A 20,685-nucleotide genomic window follows, 5' to 3' on the forward strand; every position below is an offset into this window, starting at 1 on the left:
AAGGTCGTCACTAAGGAAACAGACTGTCAGCTACAGGTGCCGCAGGAATTGACAGATTCATTTACAGGAGCACAACTCAGTCACCAAATCGTGAAGACAACGAGGTGTCATGTGAGCAGGTCTGAATTCCACTTATTCTAGGTGACAGGGCTGCAGTGAAGTAAAGGCAGTAATGTCACAAATCCCTTACTAATGTTACCAGGAAGCAACTGGAATCCCACAACAACTGCACCAGCACCTGTGATTGTAGAGAGCTCCAGACATAAAGTTGCACTGGGCATCTCGATGACGACAGTGGAGCTGAGCTGAGATTTGTCCTCTTCCTGCTCTGCCTCCTTCTCTTCTTTGTCGTCCTCTGGGACGGCCGGTGGAGAAGGGTCTGATTGCTGGAGAAGCTCGTCTTGCTTCTGAGGACACGGGTCACCGGTGCTGCTCTGCTGGTCATCTGGGGGGTTTATGTCTCCTTCTTCCCCTTCAACCTGTCTGCAGATACAGAAATAAACTTTGGATTCATAAAGACACATACGATAAAGTACAGTTGTAGGGGGACAAATCTATAGACTTGAAAAGAAGATCACATCACTAAAAATCACTGGTAATAAACATAGAAATATGATATCCAGGTATTAATCTGACCCAGAAACTTTTCTGTATCTTATCCTTCTCTCTACTTGAAATCATATCCGTCTCTCTTGACTTTAGTTTATCTGATTATTAAGGATGAAACTTACTGCTAAACCATAGACAAGACAGCTCCCCAAAAGTAGAGACAAACCATCTTGTGCGCCACCTGGTGGCTGGCTACGGTACAGGTCACAAACCTCCACCATGTTAACTGATGAGGCAAATTAAAGTTAAAGTAGCCTACAGGTCAAATACATTTCTCTCTCGAGGATGTTTCTGTCATTTTAGGTAGTTGATATCACTCGGATGATTGATTAAGTGTTGATTTTCACAGCCAGTTTGGTTTTAATTGGAGGAGGAAGTGGAGACGTGTCGTCCATCTTTATTTACAGTCTATTTGCCAAACAAACATCTTTGTCTTGTCTCACCTGCTCTCCTCAGGTTTGGACACCACCTCCTCCTCCTCCTTTTTGGTCTCCACCTCCTTCTCCTCTACTTTCCTGGGGTTTCTCTTCCTCTCTCTGCTGACCGAGCGACTTGCCAAATGGCTTTCGTTCTCGGGAGATGACCCCCGACTTTTGGCTCCACTCTTATGGTCACCGTGATGCGCCGCCCTCCTGGCCCTGATCCCGCTAAGACCTCCCATCTCAGGAGTCAGCATGTCAATGTTATCTGGTGGTCTGAACTTCTTCACTGCCCTGTGCTGGCGATCACCATTCAATCTGGGGCTCCTGCGCTCGCTGAAGGTGTTGTGACTCTGATTAACACCCAGTGTTTTACTCTCAGAGACGGTCTCTGATTCTGAAGGCTCTTGTATGGTCAGAGACACAGAGGCATCAGGCAGAGGCTCATTTGTGGGGTCCAGTGACTCGGGGACCGTGATGGGGGTTTCAGGTATGTCACCAGAGAGGTCGGCTCCAAGAGGCTTATCCACAGACATGGAGGTAGCCTGGTTCTTGGCTGGTGATGCTAAGGGATCTGCCGGGCGTTTCAAACTCCCAGACGGCGTATTCTGCATGGCCTTGCGGTGCAGCGACAGTGGGTGTCCGAGCTGGGCCTGGGCTGAGGCAGGAGGCCCGTCCTTCTCCTCGCTGGGGCCGCTGAACAGGATCTCTCGGCTGGACATCTGCCGGTGTCTCCGCAGCTGGCTGGTCCTCTGCTCCCAAACTGACATGGTCATCCTTTTTCTCCTCTCTCCCCTGGACATGAAAGAGTTAGAGGGATTGAGTGGTGGGGGTGGGCGGCCCTCCCTGATGCTGCCCTGCGCCTCCTCCAGGGAGCAGGAGTAGGTGGGGCGGCTGCGGTGGATTGCTCTTTTCCTGTACAGGTAGGGCCGCCTCCTACGGCTTCCCCTGAGAAGAGAAAGACAAGACATGATGTCAGAAGCAGAGAATTTATTAAATTCAGTGTCACGTTTCGTACACACGGTTGATTAAGACTTTATTCATCCAGGTTTGAAATTAGTTTGTTCGGTTTCAGACTTAAAATTCTACTATAAAAAGTTTTAATTAAATTATCAATCAAAACACTTGCATCAAAAACTTAGAATCACAGTACAGAGCAGGTGCTTTGGTCTGATGTTTGACTGGTTTATCAACAACAGTAAAAAAAAAAGCATATTCATCTCAACATGAAGTAATTTACTGGATCAATGGGGATGTTGGGTGATACATTAACAAAGCCTGGGACTGTTGTGTGACTTTTATAACAACAAGAGCATGAAGCAGAATGAAATCAGCGGAATAGATATAAGAAATGTGTAGTTCTGAGAGTTGGGAGGTACAGGACAGAGCGTGAACAGAGCATGACGACAGAATGAGTCGGGGACATTTTACCCCATTTAAGAAAATCAGGCAGGCGTAAGAAAGAAATTCAGAGAGCAGGGCAGACAGTGTTACTTACTGGAGTCGAGGACTCTTGTGTGGTCCGTGTTATCAATGAGCGATTGGTTGAAAACAAGACATTAGTGCTTTTGTGGGCAGAGACAAAACAGGGCCAGGAGACACACACACAGCAAACGGTCCTCAGAGATCGTAACCTGGCCTTTCACACAAAGACCACGTCACGCGAACGACTACGCACAATGTTAATGGCATTTACTAGATGTTCTCCATTTGTTATTCATCGCCGAAGGCTAGAGCTGCTCTTTTAGAAGACTACACGCACATATTAAATATTAATTTTATACTTAACTGCAACATGATGCATTCGGTTCGCCACTGAATTACTTCTCTCACCTCTTCTTTAAACATTTGCAATGAAGCGATCATAAATTAAAAAACTGGACTTTCTTTGCTTTGGTGTGTGTCTCCATTGGAGCCAAGCGGCACATTAACAAACAAGATGGTAACAGGGTTAGAAACAGTTAAAACACATTCATAAACATAACAGTCAGCACAACATTGATAGAAGACATCATTAAAAGACAGTCTGGGTTACAGTATGGGTAGAAAACATAGAGATGGGGGGTAAGAGAACATGTTTAAATACCCTTTGTACAAAAACCACCACATTGGGATGCAGCTCTGAACACCACTGCCACCTCACTCACACACTTGCATTCCTTCAGGACATGCTCGTAAAGCCAAAGTCAGGAAATCCATGTGCGCAGCTTCAGAAAATAATGCGCTAAAATATTCAAAATGCTCAAGAGCATTTGAGGCAAGCGATCGAAGACACACACACTGAAAACACGATCCAGATATTACAGTTTTCGTATGATTTGATGCATTCTCCGTGAGCGTGTGTGCAACTATGTTTTTTCTTCCTGTAATCATGCTGACCAGATACATGCAATCCCAAGGTGAAATGATCATCAGCCACCAACATGCAGCATCTCTCTCTCCGTCTCTTTTCTTTACTGAGCAAATGCTGTCATGCAAGTTGCTTGAAGGTCACCGGGGGGCAGGTACTTGTGGGGTTTCACAGCTGACATCAGAGTTGAGACCAGGAGCCCTTAAAGTTCACAGAGTCCTCTCTGAATACAGATGCCGGCCCAGACGACCCTGAGGTATTCCAGTCTCCTCCATGGGCTCTGACAAGGGCCTGACCCTCAGCTCGCTCAACTGACACTAAACCACTGCTACACTTTCACTTTCTGCCCTGGTTCTCCTCCTGGTTCGGTCTGATCCTTCAGTTCATTTATGTGCAGGAAGTTTCGAGAAAATGGCAACAAAGGCGTTGAGGAAGGAGGGAAGGTTAGGAAGGAAGAAAGGAAGGAAGGGAGAGAGGGAGTAAGGAAGTAAGAAAGGAAGGAAGGAAGGAAGGAAGGAACAAAAAGAAAGGAAGGAAGTAACAATAGTGATAAAGACAGAAAGAAAGAAAGACAGAAAGAGAAAGAAAGGAAGAAAGAGAAAAAAGAAAGAAGGAACATAAGGTCTGTGTGATAAAATGTTAACTTCTGAAACCTTCCACATGCACATGCAACAAAGTGCTTGTTTGCTGAACCAGACGTCCCCACTCGTGTGCATGCACATGCACGTCCAGCACCTATAACGATGCACTGAGTAATGAAGCAATCCACTGTGGCAGGAAGCTGGACACTGAGAAAAGGTCACGTTACCTTAGGAATCAAACCTTCCACAAGTGAGACAACAGATCAGAGCCTGCACACACTTAGTTTTACTTCTCCTATACAGCCACAACATCCACTTTACTGTTTTACTGTAACGGACCCACCATGCTAATTTGGACACTGAGTAACCCTGTCTCCATGACAACACTACAGGCACCTCCCACCCCTGGTATGGAACCAGTAACCATGGAGACATAGACTTCAATTAGGAGAAGATTGCAGCGCTGCGAGCAGGCAGAGGTTTGACAGGAGGCCTTTCAATCTATCAATAAGTCTCTGGTGGGACAGAAACAAATACTGAGTCAAGCTTCAAGTGACGTGACGACCCTTAGCCTTCCGCTATAACTGCTCTGCATTATTATTAACCCTAACCTACTGCATCAAATGATAGGACTTTTCATTTGCTGGAGGACACAGCAGCCCGTGCAAAGTGTTGCACAGTGGGTCGGACCCATAGATGCGCTCTGGAGGGAGTGAGGACGAGGAGAGGAGCAGGTCAGGCAGGGAGAGCGGTTTCTTACTTACTCTGAGGACATAAAGGAGGACAACGGCCCGACCTCCTTGGCTTTCTGGAGAGCGTGCTTCTGGTTGAACGCTGCCTCTGCTTCCTCTTCATCCTGATCAAGAGAGGAAAAGGCGGCTGAACGACTAAAGCATCTGCGAGTTTAAATAATTAAACAGAACCGAAGTGAAATGTAGGAGAGAGCAGAACTGGACTGGACAGAGTGAAGAGATTATCATCTAGCAGAAAGTAAAAGGTTCCAACAAGAATCAAAGCAGATATTAGAGCAGTCTTACACTTTATGGTTATATCTCCATTTAGTACCTTGGTGAGTTCTTGTGCATTGGCAAGATTATCGACAGCGATGGCCAAGAAGACATTCAGCAGAGTGTCTGGTCACAGCTGAGTTAAGGACTGACACCGACTCCTTGTTAAGAGACTGATAACTGTACTCGCATGGGATTCAACCATCCAGTCAGTCTGTGTGATCTAATCCAGACATAAAGGCACACGTCACCTCTCACATGCAGACTGTATGCTCTGTTACTTGAACTGGTATAAGGGAAGGCAGTAAGAAAATGTGCGCGACTTAGAAATTGAGCACAAAAAGGTTATATAAAATAAAAATAGAGATTAATAATGGAGTGATAAATTATCAAATGATTTGATTAATGTAAAGCTGATTTGATTAAAACAGTAAAACTCAGTCTTACATTCATCATTCACAACACAAAGCTGCCATTTATCATTTCAGGAAAGTGGCCTCAAGGGCAGAAATAACAGAAAATAATTGAAAGTTATGTGGGAGTGGGAGTGATAAAAAAATAATCCAGAATTAATCATGGAAATGAATAAATGTTTGTGAATTGATAAAAAAGAGTCAAAGATTTGATAATAAGGGTTTGTTACTCTCTGCTTACTATCCATCATTTTTAATGCTCCATTTTTCAGTTCACATGCAATTTTACCATAAAGTGTATCATAAAGTGGTGAAATGCCTCAAACATTTTATTTTTCTTTTGTCTGGAGTTGGTGATTGAAACGTGGACCAAAAGATGAGACACGAATGGGACTGAATTCAACAGGTGTCCAGAAATGTAACTAGTGTACGACACACATGTAAGCAGGGCTTTGGTGACATGTTTATACAGAGGAACTTGGTAAGAGAATGGCAAATGATTTAGATGCTCTGAGTTGAGTTTTTCGGGTGATGCTTCATTTTATGGTTCTTATATTTTATCTAACTTAAAAAAAAAGTTGAATATATACAAGCTGGGATATAACAAGCTATAACAAGCCTAATAACTGCATAAAATAATATTCTTAATTTCTTAGTAAGTACAAAATTGTGTCTTTTCTTGGAAATATCATTTTAATTCACTTCTAAATACCAATTAATTATCGGAGATTAGGGGGAGAATTTCCCAAATTAACTGGAAAATATGGGACTCATATTACTAATTCAAGCGCTGAATGTTTTACTGGCACTATAGTTACTGTAATAAAACACTTAGACCTACCTAGAAGAAAACCACCTTTAAGAGTTTTAGGTTCTGTCCCAATTCCTCTCCCTTGGCCCTACCCCCTGATAGGGCTAGATGGTCACTTCAAGGCCATGCACAAAACAAAGGGGTAGGGCCAAATGCTGGGGCTAAGGGGGTGAATTGGGACAGGGCCTTACTTTACCATGACAGAGAAAGTGACAACTGTAAAGTGAATGAAACCTTCCACATCTGAGAGAGGAGTCATGAAGGATACAGTTTCCAAACAATGTGAGCACAATAAAGTAGATGGAGGACCACATGCCAGACTTCACTCCTCCTTGAGAGCGAATACCGTTGTACATAACCTCATTCCAGTCCTCTCCAGTCAGGATCTGAGAAAGCACACACACACACACACACACACACACAGTCACACAGAATATCATCCACAGACGTTGTGCTTCGCAAACATCAACGATATAAATAATTAAACATTAGCTTGCATTGTGATTTGCTGTAGTGAAGGTGTGTGAGGCAGAGAGCAGTAAAACGTCACATTTCCAGACCTGAAAGACGGTCATGATGGCGGCGGGAAAGGTGTCAAAGTTTGTCGGGGTGTAGTCCTCAAAGATGAACCTTTGAAACAAGATGTGACACATATGGTCTTGAAAAAGCACAGTCAGAGAAAAATCAATCTTCCTCCTCGCTGACTGGCTGGCTGAAGGAGCAGCAGTTGGATTTTTTTTCTAAACTCTGTATTCTGGAGGCCAGTTAATGCCAAGCTTGTCTAATTCAGCCGGCCTTTTAGTGAAATGACAGCTTGTTGGAAACAGCCTCGGACTCGAGGGGAAAGCGAGCAATAGCTGAGTGTGACAAAGGCACAGGCTCAGTCTCTTTCTATAATGAAAACAACTGTGAACAGGACAATCTATTCGCTTCTCACTTCTGTGTCTGTTCAATAAAGAGAAATCCACTGAACCAAGAGGTCTACATCAGACTTGTGTTAAGTTTGTGAATTTGTGTCCATTGGAACCACAGGAAATGTCTTCCGAGCTTTATTTTCAGCAGGTGATTACATTTGTCTATCTGACTCAGGCAACGTGCCTCTTAAGACATGATACCCAGCTACATGCACTAGTGTTTTGCACAGATCGATAACACCCATGAAATGCTGCAGTGGACCTGTGTGTTGTAATTGGTGGCATTTGTCTGTCTGTCACAACAATAACTCGGGCAGTTTTAATCCAATTTGGATTAGGTGGCAAATTGTTTAAGGGGAAGGGTCAGGACCTGTGTCAATGATTTTTTTATCAAATCTGTTAATGGTCAAGGTTACATAATTTTATCATTCAAAGTGTATATACATGTATATAAAACTGATATGGTCTTTAATTCAGTTGCATTTCGCATTGATAATTATTTAAACATGTTTAATTGACGTATTTTAAAACAATAAAAAATAATCCAGTCATGATATCAATAGCTACACCACACATATGCCCTATAAATCCAGATGGACAACAAGTCTCCAATTCCCCCCCACTATACAGAAAGGAAGCCAGTATATCCCAGACATGAACGCTGCCATCTTGTGCATTTGAAGCCAGAGTCCGCGCAGCAGCGCCAATAGGTCCCGCCAATACACACGCCCGACCAATCAGAGTCAGTCTCAGCTGTAGATCATGACTTTTCAACCTGTTTCTATAGAATCAAATAACTAAATAAAACCAAACTAACCCTTTTTAATTTGGTCCCATTCAGTAACACGGAGGAGGCAGGATTTGTAACTGCAGCCAGCCACCAGGTGGTGATGGAGTGACCTCACTTTTGGGGAGCCATCTGTCAGCATTTATATACACTTCATTATATGCCCAAAAATATAAATAAATTATGCTCCTTGGCTCCTGTGATCAAATTTTACAGTGATATTATCAATTTATTATAATTTTAACTGGCCGGCAACCCTCTTTAAATTCACAGATTATGATAATTCTATCATTTTGTCAATCAATAAAGTGTAGCAGCTATTGAATATTTAAGACTTCAAGCAGCCCGGGTGTTGTGCCTCTCTGAGTGCATTTCTAGCTGCTGATGACTTTTTATTGTTACCTGCCACCGAAGAGCTGCATACCCAGGAGCGCAAACACAAGGATGAAGAGGAAGAGAAGGAAAATGAGGGAGATGATGGACTTCATGGAGTTCATCAGAGAGACCACCAGGTTTCTCAGAGACGCCCAATACCTTGACAGCAACAAAAGGCCATGTTAGTGGGGAAAAATAAAACAATGTGCATAATTCTAATACTGAAATTAATTAGTATAAAAGTGACCTCCAACACTCAAGTAAGAGTTTAACTTTGTAAGATCTTACAATACAAAGACTGTGGAAGTGACTAACTTGGTGATCTTGAAGATCCTCAGCAGACGGAGAGCACGCAGGACACTGATGCCGAATGAAGTTCCAGGCCTGAAGAAACCCCAGAGCACCTCAAAGATGCTGCCAACAATTACCTGAAAAAAAAAAATTCATAAGGAACTGCAGCTTTAAATAAAAAAACACATCAATAAACTGATGTATAGGGACAGTTATAACATGGTGACGAGAGAGGAGAGAAATGGAGTGAGACAAAAATGATGCAGAAAGAAAGAGATATAGGGTGTGAGGGAGGATGCTGCATCAATAATCAACACAAGCAGTTGAATTTTGGGAGAAACAAATATGAGGAGAGGGAGACAAAGTACTGACGCTGCAGTCAAAGCAGTTAAAGGAGGAGTGGAAGTAGAGACGTGGTCCCAGGCTGTACATCTTCAGGAACATCTCAGTCAGGAACAGAGCGAGGAACAGGAACTCTGCATAGTCTGGAACAGAGACAGTCATTACTATTCTGAAACTGACTTATTGCAAAAACATGATAAAACAGTGAATTTTAGAGGCATCATATTCCTGCAGCTACCCAAATGAAGTGTGACTCACAGAGGAAGGTGGACAGCCAGAGAGGCTGGTTGTGGTGAACTATAGCCACACAAAGTGTGTTGAGGGCCACTAGGCCAAGCACCGTCCAATAGAAGGTGTGTGTCTTCACCACGCGGCGGATGGAGATGCGAAGGAGACGCTCCTTCCGCCGAAAATAGGCTGCCGGACCTCGCTTGACGCTCCTGATACTCGGTCTGGCCATGGGGACGCCTGGGGGGAAACAAGAGTCAGAGAGAGACAGTACTTGTACAACATGTTCCCACTCTGAATCCTGAACCCTGAGTGTGAGCTAAACAGCCTCATCAAGTATGCACTGCAGTACGTACACAATATATGCCCATATGTATGAGCCTGTCCAGACTCCCACTCACCCACAGAGGAGATGTCACCATATTGCTCTTCCCCTGGTTGCCCTCGATGCACCACATCCACGCCTCTCCTCTTGATGGTGGTGGCTCTCTTCAGCACTGCTGACAAAGCATGATGAGGATTAAAAAGTACTACAAGCTGCACAGACAGTAATGCATTCTATGAAATTAGAGGGAGCATACTGTCAGGGCAGGGACACAAGGCCGAGGTTTGGGCAACACCATTGAAGCAGTTTTTCCTTGATGCTGTCATGTTGAATCACAGATTAGATTTAAGTGATTGTAAATCATGAAAGACAAGAAAGATCTGCACACCACAAGCTGTTAAAAAATCTCCCAGGTAACATTTAGGGCCTGAAGAAGGACCTGTGCCTAAGTCTAAACTTTATGGGAGCATTAACTAGTGTGCAGACATTTCTTGTCTTCAGGTTTTCATGGCTTCTGTCCAGCACTTCTGCTTATCAAGTTTGGAAGTGAGCACTTTCGTATACTCTCTGTAAATCGACATGGCCCAAACAGCACTTTGTATGATCACCCCTTCATTATAAAGACATCAATAAATAGACAATATGACAATGCAATGAAAAGGAGCATCTGCATGACGAGCTCATGCCTGTGAAGTTTTAGCTGAAAGGCAAAGTTGAGCTCATTATGAATGAGATAAAAACGATGATTTAATGTTTGTGTAATGATCCAAACAACTGAATGGAAACCTTCTGCTTCTATTTTGAGATCTCCATCATGGCAAACCATGCTCTGAGGCGATTTGACGGTCCATGCATCTTTTGTATTCAAGCTGCGTTCAAGTGCTACAGCCATACAATGTCGGGGGAGACACGCCGTGCAGTGCGCACATGCCGAGGCGAGTATGATGAGTGTTCACGGATGTGTTTCTGATTACCTTTTAGCCTACACCACTAACACCTTCCCGCCACCTTGTGCCGAATCTACTTGAGGTCAATATTTGCTTGAGGACTTTTTTAAATAAGCCGCTGTTCAAACATATATATATACACATACACACACACAAATATTGCTGCCATTTCACTCACACAGGAGTGTTTGCAAAAGGCAGGGATGGTTCTGTCAACACACACACACACACACACACACACAACAAGCACATGCATGTTCCTGCCTTTTCAGTTCAGAGGTTGCTAAGGCAACTACAGTGCGGCAACGCTATCGGAGCCTCTGCATTTATTTCCATCCCAGCAGCCTGCAGTCTGTTTATACTCCATATTTGCATCAGTTCGTCGATTTTGTACTTCTGTGAACTTCAAGTCACAGAAACATACTGAAGCGGAAACACTCCTCTCAGTTTTCTATGTGTAAGTGTTTGTATTTGTACATTTCAGTGACTGTGTGTGTGTGTGTGTGTGTGTGTGTGTGTGTGTGTGTGTGTGTGTGTGTGTGTGTGTGAGTGCAGTCGGAGAGCAGAGCAGAGGAAGGTTCTCACCATAGGCACCACCTGTACTCCACTCTGGCAGACTCCTGAGAGCTGCCAATCAATCAACATTTAATAAAAGCCCTGCTGGTTTAGCGAGGAGGAAAGGTCAAAGTAGAGCTGAGAGGGTCAGAGCAGGGACTTAGCCTTCTGTGGAGCCCTGTGTCTAGTGGCAGGTTTAACACCATCACTGGTAATGCTCTCTCTATGTGGCATTCAGAGTTGCAGAGTGAGATGTAAGAGTGATCTGTGCAAGTGCAAGCTCAAATAGTCAATTGATATAGATAACGATATGGATAATTTGCTAGTTGCTCCATTATGTTTTACTTAGATGCAACTTGGGTTAAATGCTAACATCAGCATACTAGCATGGTCACAATTTTAATACAGTTTAATTTATGAAAGCATGGTCTGTGGGGCCTAATGTTAAATAAAACATGTTTTGATCTCGGTATAGTATTTATCATGTTCAACATATTTGTTTTGCATGTTAACATTTGCTAAATAGAGTAAATCAGCTAAGTAGAGCTACTGAGGGGAATGTTTAGCACATACACCAATGTGTTATCCTATAGTTTTGACCTGAAGATGGCGCTATATTAGGTCAGGGGATAACCTAAATCTTGGCTGTCCTTAAGCATAGTGGTGGCTGAAGGGAACGTCATTAGTTTGGTCAACTGATGGTGGCGCTAGATGAAAATTCCAAGGATCACCAAAGATACTAGGTTTCATCCTCTGGTGAAAAATATTTGATAGAAATCAAAAGGTATATTATAGGGGTATTTCAGTTTTGGACCAAAGTGGTTGACTGACCCCCCAACTGATAACACCATTTCAAAATGACCAGACTAAATATGTTGAAAACTATTTTATGTCTATATCTGTATTTTAAGAAAATTTGTGTTGAACCTAAAATCATAAAAATAAGCAACAAAAACTATAATAGCATATGACTGAATAGCCTTTACAAAGCACACTGGCCAGCTTCAAATTGAAACAGAATGTAAAGCAATGTGAGAGTTGCAGAGTGACAATGTGCACAAACAAACCAGGAAAACAAGAAGTTCTTACCATCGAGAGCAGAGGGTCCTGTATTCTTATTCTCCTCCGCAAGCATCACCTCCTCTGGAAAGCACAAAGTCACAGTATATTCAGAAATGAGCAGCGGATGATGGCTCAGATGCAGATACACTGGCATCTCTTTCTTTGCAACTATATTTGTTGCTCAATTGTGGCACAACAATAAGCCGACATGCAGACAACAGGTTGCATACGACAGTTCCACAATTAAAAGGATTAGTCTTAGCCTAAAGTGAAATATCGATTTTCCTTTTTCTCATCAGGAGCCAAATTATTGTGTCTCCTCTTGGCTGTGACTGGGAATAAAGCCACCTGCTCTGTCGATCCAGGCCCGGTAACCATTGAGCTCTCTCTCAATCTGCTGCTGGCGTCTCAGTTTCATGAAGGCCCTGCGGTTTTCCACCCGCTCTCTCTCCTTGGCAAATTCCCTGCAGAGACCACAGAAACATGTATTTACTCTTTCAGGGTACAAGGATTTATGGTCAGGGGGGTAAATAATTACTAGGGAAAATTGCTGTTGTTGTCGGGAACTAGGCTCTTTCATTTTTTATTCAACCACAAAAGAAGAGAAGAGAGGAGAGGAGAGGAGAGGAGAGGAGAGGAGAGGAAAAGATGGGGGAGGAGAGGAGAAGAGAGGATGGGGGAGGGGGAGGTCTCTTCTCTTTACCATGGAGATAATGGCAATGGATCCCCAATTAACCTTTTGTAAAACTAATTAACTTGAACAGAATCTGACACCACTTGCCAAAACACAGTTGACAGTATAGTTTCTGCACCATCCACACAACATACCAGGGAAACAGAAACTCCCATTAACTAAATTAATAAAGTGCATGTAAACCTGCAGCTCATTTGATAAATTCTTCAAAGGATGGTGGGAAGGACCTGAAGACCAGGCTGAACCTGTAAATACTCTTGAGACATCTTCACAGAGACCAAAACAAACAGAGCATTTGAGCAGTCATACGTTAATCCTCTTAGTCATCTGTTGGGCACAAGGCCTCAGAGAGCGCCCCCGTTTGGCAGCTCTTTGTAGCCTCTGTGACGGAAAAAATTTGTTGTACAGGGAATCATTGCTAGCTCCACGTCCAACCCCCTAACCTTGAGTGTTGGTGTGCTTTCTCTTGGCCCCTCATCTGAGACCAATCTAGCTTGGTAGAAGCTGCTCTCAAGCCTCTCCACCAGAAAAGTAAAAGCACCAGAATAAGCAGTGATACACAACATATGCAGGCTGCTTATACATCTTGCACCATTTCTAAGTTTGAGAATCCACACAAGGTGGGGTGCAAACCAGAGTGAATCTCAATGCAAGTCCATCAAACTTATGCACCTCACGCAGCTCCTCTCCCCACGAGTTATTCACAAAACCTTTTGGGCTATCTTACCTTCATCAGGGTGATGTCTGAGGATGTTCCCACATTTCTTGTTTACAGCCGAGTTAGTAAATAAAGTAAAGCACACTTGTATGATGTGCTTTTATATGTTTGAAGAATGGCTTAACAGAATCTTTTCAAATTTGGAACAAACGTTACATCAGACTCAGACTAACTGATTAAATTCAGGTTGTCAAAGGTCACAGTGACTTTTGGCCTCTTGAACATGATATCTCAAGTCGGCCTTTAGGGAATTTCTTCAAATTTCGATCATTTGTCATTAAACTGATTAGATTCCACTTCTCGAAGGTCTGGAAAAAATATGTAGCCTTAAACTGCACTGGTAGGTGAATGCATACAACCCCAGTTGTCCTAGTTTTTATTGATTCTGTCCTGCAGTGACAATGACTAACTTTACATATGATGCATGATTCATACCAATGACCAAAGACTACCTGAATGCAACATTTAACCACGGACCAGCATGCAATGGACTGGAATGTCAAATAAAGGGCTATGCTACAGGCTGCATTACTGAGACACAAATAGACAGAACCTTAACTGGGACACTCTGTCTGGCAGTCAGACACTGAAAACCCAATATGCTTAAACTGGAATCTTAGGACTAAAGAGCGAACCTACCCAGAGAGGACTCCTAGCACCAGGTTCAGGACAAAAAAGGAGCCGATGATGATGAGAGGGACGAAGTAGATCCAGTTCCAGCTGGGGCCCAAGGCATCGTCAGTCTGAGACATAAAAAAAAAAAGTTTAATCTTTATAAAATCAAGTCAGGCTGGAGCAGACTCGACTCATGCTGCCATTGCGACACAAGACAGAAATACAAAGAAAGTTTAGGTATTTGTGTGGCTGCTGAAGGTTTGAGCCCGGGAGAAGGCAGAGCTCCGAACAGAGACATCATGTGTATTGATCTGCTTCAGCCTCACAGAGAGAGTGTGTGGAGGTTTTCTGTGAACTGCGGCTGTATAAAGATGATATATTGCTTCTCTGCTTTAAAGAAACTCGACCTGAGAAGGTTATATGGTTTTCTGAGAATACAAGTGTCTGTGGTCAGCAGTCCTGTTACAGCAACATGTTGTCTGTCTCTTTCCTCTGTCTGTCCTCGTCCATCACTGAAGCTCGTTCAGCGTCACTTAGAAAACCAAATACAATCTTTTCCAAATTGGTGTGAAAATGGACAAAATCAAAATTGTATGGCTGTGAAACATTTGGGAACAACTCTGTCATTTACCTCTGACTAAACCAGTATCAAATCTGAATCAAAAAGCTATTTATTTCTTTTGTAAAAAATACAGTGTACAAAGGTTTACAAAATAGTCATCATTGTCACAGTAATAGGCTCCAGGCTCTGTATTGGGTAAACCATAGTAATACCAGGAAGATTGTAGATGTGGTCATAAAGGGAGGACCATGGTCAGGACCAATACTCAGACAGACTGTGACACTCAAACAATGCCTGATTGTTATGAAGGGCCCATAATCTGACATGAAAACATTCCCCACACCATTTAACCACCAACAATCACAGTCTGGCCTGTTGACACAAGGTTGGGTTCATACAATTATGCTATGAATGCCAAATTCTGACTCTACCATCTGCAGCCGCAGTACAAATTCAGATTCATTAGACCAGACTACATTTCCCAGTTTTCAATGGTCCAGTTTTGTTGAGACTGTGCCCATGGAAGCTTGAAATTATTGTTCTTGGCTGAAAGGAGAGGAACCCGACATGTGTTGTTCTGAGAAACTCTACAGACTGTTGAAAGTGAAAATCCCAGGAGATCAGCACTTTCAGAAATATTCAAACCAACAATCGTGCCAAGCTGCATGATTTGATGCATTACACTGCCGCTGCATGATTGGCTGATTGAATGATTGCACAGACAAACAGGAGTAGAGGTGGTCCTACTATAGTTCATCATATCCATGCATACGGAGACTTTGCAAATGTCAAAGCTGAGCAGCCCCACGTGATGGCAATGATAATTATTTTGCAATATGTTATTCTAATGACTTGTTATAATGACATGATTTCATACAGGGAACAAGGTATTGTAATTCGGCCCTGCTGCGAGCAGATGTGAGCATGATGAGACTTGATTGGTTGGATGGTCACACAGGCAACAGCTTCATCAAACTACCAAATGGTTCCACTGCCGGCCTCTCTGTGTGCACACTGTGTGAGTGTGTCCGCCTGCTCCTCTCACTGTGACATAGACGCTCGTGAAGCCCTGTGCAGCAGCAAATCCCTGTCTGACACTTCCTCTACAGCAGACAATTACATTATTACTGGTTTCAGTGCTCATTACTTCAACACATGTCTCCGGGAGATGCGACATGATAAGTTCTCCTGTTCACTTTTGTAAAGCTTTCAAAACACAGTCTCTAAAAGTAAGGCTGGTGGATCTAGAGAAGTCTCTTCAGGACTTCTGAAAGACTTGCTTTCAGTTTTTTTGACTTGTGCACGTCCATCCTGTCAGTTGGTCTTAGAGCAAAAGCAAGTCCAGCTCAGATCAAAAATCAAGTATGAATTTAGCACAAAATGGAAGAATAAATGGAGTTCAGGCAACCGACTGGAGCTGTGGTGCTCTTTTCATGTGACATGCCTCACTCTCAACAGTTTTCTATCATATACAAACTCCTGGCGGTATTTAAACTGCAAATATCTGCAAATATTTCCCTTACTTTCACTTTGCTTATCAATGCCTCTGCTGCCCTGCTTGTTGATTCAGCTCCCCCCCCCCCAGATCCACCCACAGGCTCCAACAGGGGGGATAGAGATCTTATCTGTGGAAGTGATGAAGTCGGAACCGAGACACAACACTCTAAAGATTTCAACATTTCATGAGTTGACTGACTGAAATATTCTTAGTTTTACTTTTTGTAGTGCAGGTGGATATTGATAGAAGCATAGAAGGAAGTTTTCTGCTAACTTTATCTCGAGGGTGCACTCGTTATGAAGAGTATACATAAACATATACTGTACACTGATTTTGTATTTTGAGAATCTACTATGAATCTACTCAACATGCTCATATTCACACACAACAGAAGTTTATACAGTCAGTGATTCAAAACAACATTCCTCCAATATACTGAAGTCAGCCATACTTCATAGCTGGGCAGTCTAATCTCTATTCAGGCCTTGCAGCATACGCAAGCTAAGAGCAAAACAGGAATCGACACAGCACTCTGCAGCTTCAACACTAAAATCAGAACCCAGTAACCTTCCTCCACATGTGCTCTATCCACAGGCAAACAGTATGAGAGGCGAGGATGCAGGGGGGGACAGGGAGTCCCCTCAGCAACACAGCAAGACAAAACACTAATTCAACCCTCATTCAATCAGTGAGTGCCACACGTCTGAGTGCATGTGTGTGTTAGCTATCTTACATTGTAGAGGACAGTGGTCCATCCCTCCATGGTGATGCACTGGAAGACAGTGAGGACGGCAAACAGGATGTTGTCAAACTGGGTGATGCCGTCATTAGGGCCGATCCAGGTGCCGTGGCAGGAGTATTTGGACGGACACTGCCGCACACCACACGGGAACTCATACTCAGAGGAGTCCACTGTCTCGTTTTCTGAACAGGAAGGTAATGAAAGTTATTTTCAATTCAAGTTAAATTATATTTGCATCGCGCCAAATCACAATATACATAATCTCAAGGCACTTTACATAGAAGGTCAAGACCTTAAAGTATATATAAGGAGTATAAATACTTCACTCAGGTCTAATGATATTTAAGCTTGAGTAAATTAAGTTTGAAATATTAGTTTTTAATCTATGTACCAAGTGAACACCATTGACCCTATATTATTACCCAACATTTAACTTGTGTGACAGTGAATTCTCCACCTGAAACACTTCTTATTTACAGTCAGTAAAGTCAGCAGTAAAATGTAGTGTAAAAACGAAGACTAATCTCTCTCCACCACTCAGAGTACCTGTCTGAACTGTGATATGACTACTCACTGACATAAAACGCTCCCTTCAGTGTGTCTGTGTTATCTCGCTGTTCATTCAGCTTCAGTGTGACAGTGACAGGAGCAGCTCGGTGGTTAATGACAGCTGCGAACGTACAATAAACCATTGTGGTGCGCTGCTTTTGTTGGATTTAATCATACAGGACAACACCGTCGGTTTGGTTTGATCAAGTCTCCAGTTGCAGCCTGCCGTCACATCGTGGGCACGCATGTGTTTAGGGAGTTGTGGTTATAACAATAGAGCTGCTGCCTTCTCTGTAAATACACATGACATAAAGCCACACATACACACTTAACATGAACAATAATAACGTTGTAACCCTGAATCAGTTTGTTGTTAAAAATAGCTGTAAACTGAATCTTTTATTTGTTCATATTTATGCATAATTCAGAATAATTTAGGTCCTTTCTACATGTTACTCTCCTTTGTGTCATCCATGCCATCAGTGTTTGGTAGCTGTGTTGAGGACGCTCCCCTGTTTTATAATGAAATTCAAATCAGATCTTAGCTTAAGATGAACAACAATATCTGAATAACAGTACAGGATGTTACTATTGGCTACTATCACAAACATCCCATTACCATCTCCTCACCTTGTTATCTGTGCGAAACTAATGGATGGGAAATTCTGTGTGTGTGTGTGCATTAGAGAGTGGATACTCAAACTGATTCTGTTGGGACCTGTTGGGACCTCTTGGGCCAGGTTCGGACAAAGATTTTGAAATATTTGGGTCTGGTCTGGGTTTCTGTGACGTTGGCTGGGCCGTCTACTTGATTTGTTTTACAGTGCACATGTTTCTAATTGTGGAAAAAATTTGGCTTGATCTGTTGGGCTCATGTCGGGCTCAGTTAGATTTCTCTTTTGCTCCGTCAGGGTTGAAAAGAAGATTACAGTCCAAGCCCACAGTGGGCATATGCAGTTATATTCTATAAGTATTTAGAGTATAGAAAGCATCTGTTCTCAAAGCTGTCATTTAAAAATGTCCAATTTGTTTTAATATACATGCTGTGCATACTGAATAAACAAGTAACACCATGCATATACTGACTTTAATATGCTAGGAGGTGTTGTGTATAACTAAGTGAACCTGTATACGACAGAGATAAGCTACAAGTGTATCTGTACCCAGTATTCCAGACTGTGGTTTGCAGGTGTAGTGCAGTTTGCCGCTGTAAAACTCCAGGCCGATGATGGCGAACATGAGTATGGCAAAAAACAGAAGCAGGCCGATCTGCAGCAGAGGGACCATGGCCTTCATTATTGACTTCAGGACAATCTGCAGACCTGGAGGTGAAGCACACGACAGCAGGATTCATGTGAGATCACATCTTCTACAAACCTGTGATACACTCATAATAAACATTGATCCCTTATGCTTCACAGTACATTTTCTTAAAAAAAAGGTGTCCAGTAGACCTTAAATGGTGAATCAAATAATCCAATTTTCCAACAATTAACAAAATCAATTCATTATTCAAGAATATTTTAAGCAAAATATCAAATATAAATATGTGATTCCACCATCTCAAATGAGAATATTTACTTTATGTCTTTTAAGTATTTTATCGATTTGATTTGAAAGAGCTTTTCTTTTGAATTTCCCAGGAATTTGTAGATCAGGATAATCAATAGTAAAAATAATCAGTTTATTAGTTATCATAGCAGCAATATATAGCAGCAAGTTATACTGGACTGCATTATTCTGAAGTTTTCAATGTGTATATCTGTATATGTCCGTTGATATAAGTGAGGCACGTACTGGGGATGCCTGAAACCAGCTTGAGGGGTCGAAGCACTCGCACCGCCCTCAGCGTCCTCAGGTCCACTGAGATGTTCATATGTGCCCCTGCCGCAGCCAGGATCCTATAGAGGTAAACACATACACAGACACATTTACAAACCCACACAGAAAGAATACAGAGAGACAGAGACACAGCTGCCTGTGTGTTGCAGATGCTTTTAAATGCCACAGTTTCTTGGTTTATGGAGCTGTGAAAAAAAAAAAGAAAGACCCAGTCACACTAAGGCCATCATACATGGTGAGGGAGGTTTGCTCAGATATGGAGTGCATGAGGACGTGAGGGTCTCCAGCAAGCAGAGGAAACAGAAAATAACGAGGATGCTTTTGGGGCTTTTGGCTGTTTCTCTGTGTGTGGGAGGACGACTGTGACAACTGCTATTTAGGAGGAGAACAAAGAAAGCAGCTCCATCCAGGGAGGGCAGGACACCCTCTGGCTGGAGAGACACGCAGCTCACGGACAAACGTGCACACACACACACACGCACAAATGCACACACACTGAGCCTTTATCCCTCATCTGCTACACAAAGCCAGAGTCCTTCAGAAATTCAATTTTTACTTTGTTTGTTTTCTTTTGTGTCCTCCATTACTCCACCCTGTAAACACACCTTTGTGGCCTTCAACCCTCAAACTGATGAGGAAAAGAAAAGCAGTGTCTGGTGACCCCCCCCCCCCCCCATGCTTCCTAATTAGTCTGCCTCCCTCTCTCTCTTTCTACACCTTTATGTTGCTCTTCCTGTCGCTCTTCACCTGTTTTTCAAGCCTCCCCCCCAATTATAATCGCACCTCTGACACTTTCTCTTGTTTTTCCACTTTCCACTGACCTGAACACACATTTCATCTGGATGCCGGCTGAGTGAGAGACAGAGGCAGATGGAGAGGTGAGGTAAAGACAGAAGGAAAATAGCAAAAAGGGGAGTTGAGGATTATGTTTTTTGTTTAAGAGAGAATTGGACAACATTATATTTCAGTAGTCTGAAGTCAGAGAGTCATACGATTTACCTCTTTCCCTAACTCCAACTTTCACTGTGCTGTGGGGTCATGCTTAATCATAACTATATTAATCAAGTGATGATTTTAAATCTAAAATCTAAATTTCAAAAGCCTAATCTGCCCCTTTAAAGGTTCAGTGTGTAGAATTTAGTGACATCTAGTGGTGAAGTTGCATGTTGCAGCTGAAGACCCGTCACCTCACCCTCCCCTTCCAAACATGACAGAGAACCTGTGGTAGCCTTCAGTTGTCATAAAAACTCAAAAGGTGTTTAGTTTGTCCAGTTTGGGCTACTGTAAAAAAACATGGAAAGGACCCACTATATAAATCATTTAAATATAAAGGGCCTATTCTAGGGTTGAGAAAACAACAATTCATACAATGTAGATGAAACACACTACTGAAAACACCAATAGGATTATTTCATTTTCAATAGCTCCCTTTCACCTAAATCGTACACA

General features: G+C 42.7%; 1 protein-coding gene across 11 annotated transcripts in view; it reads right to left on the reverse strand.

Annotated features, from left to right (window-relative positions):
• LOC117760173 (voltage-dependent R-type calcium channel subunit alpha-1E) overlaps window positions 1–20,685 on the reverse strand; it is an 88,212-nt gene that overhangs the window by 15,974 nt on the left and 51,553 nt on the right. For 5 of the 11 annotated variants that reach the window (XR_004613629.1, XM_034582989.1, XM_034582998.1 and 2 more), the window contains 18 exons: window positions 19,192–19,295; window positions 18,558–18,716; window positions 16,837–17,027; window positions 14,068–14,171; window positions 12,365–12,480; window positions 12,044–12,097; window positions 10,985–11,026; window positions 9,529–9,627; window positions 9,158–9,367; window positions 8,930–9,042; window positions 8,582–8,694; window positions 8,294–8,425; window positions 6,751–6,820; window positions 6,459–6,576; window positions 5,025–5,092; window positions 4,724–4,815; window positions 1,053–1,976; window positions 239–483 (listed from right to left, as the gene is read on the reverse strand). Coding sequence is in view for 10 of the 11 variants with exons in the window: in XM_034582989.1 (XP_034438880.1) it covers window positions 239–483; window positions 1,053–1,976; window positions 4,724–4,815; window positions 5,025–5,092; window positions 6,459–6,576; window positions 6,751–6,820; window positions 8,294–8,425; window positions 8,582–8,694; window positions 8,930–9,042; window positions 9,158–9,367; window positions 9,529–9,627; window positions 10,985–11,026; window positions 12,044–12,097; window positions 12,365–12,480; window positions 14,068–14,171; window positions 16,837–17,027; window positions 18,558–18,716; window positions 19,192–19,295 (2,954 nt within the window). In the remaining variant the exon portion in view is untranslated. The remainder of the gene's footprint in view (window positions 1–238; window positions 484–1,052; window positions 1,977–4,723; window positions 4,816–5,024; window positions 5,093–6,458; window positions 6,577–6,750; window positions 6,821–8,293; window positions 8,426–8,581; window positions 8,695–8,929; window positions 9,043–9,157; window positions 9,368–9,528; window positions 9,628–10,984; window positions 11,027–12,043; window positions 12,098–12,364; window positions 12,481–14,067; window positions 14,172–16,836; window positions 17,028–18,557; window positions 18,717–19,191; window positions 19,296–20,685) is intronic. The other 6 variants (XM_034582999.1, XM_034582993.1, XM_034582990.1 and 3 more) reach the window with 5 other exon arrangements.

Source organism: Hippoglossus hippoglossus, chromosome 4, assembly GCF_009819705.1.
Source record: "Hippoglossus hippoglossus isolate fHipHip1 chromosome 4, fHipHip1.pri, whole genome shotgun sequence".
Taxonomy (NCBI): domain Eukaryota; kingdom Metazoa; phylum Chordata; class Actinopteri; order Pleuronectiformes; family Pleuronectidae; genus Hippoglossus; species Hippoglossus hippoglossus.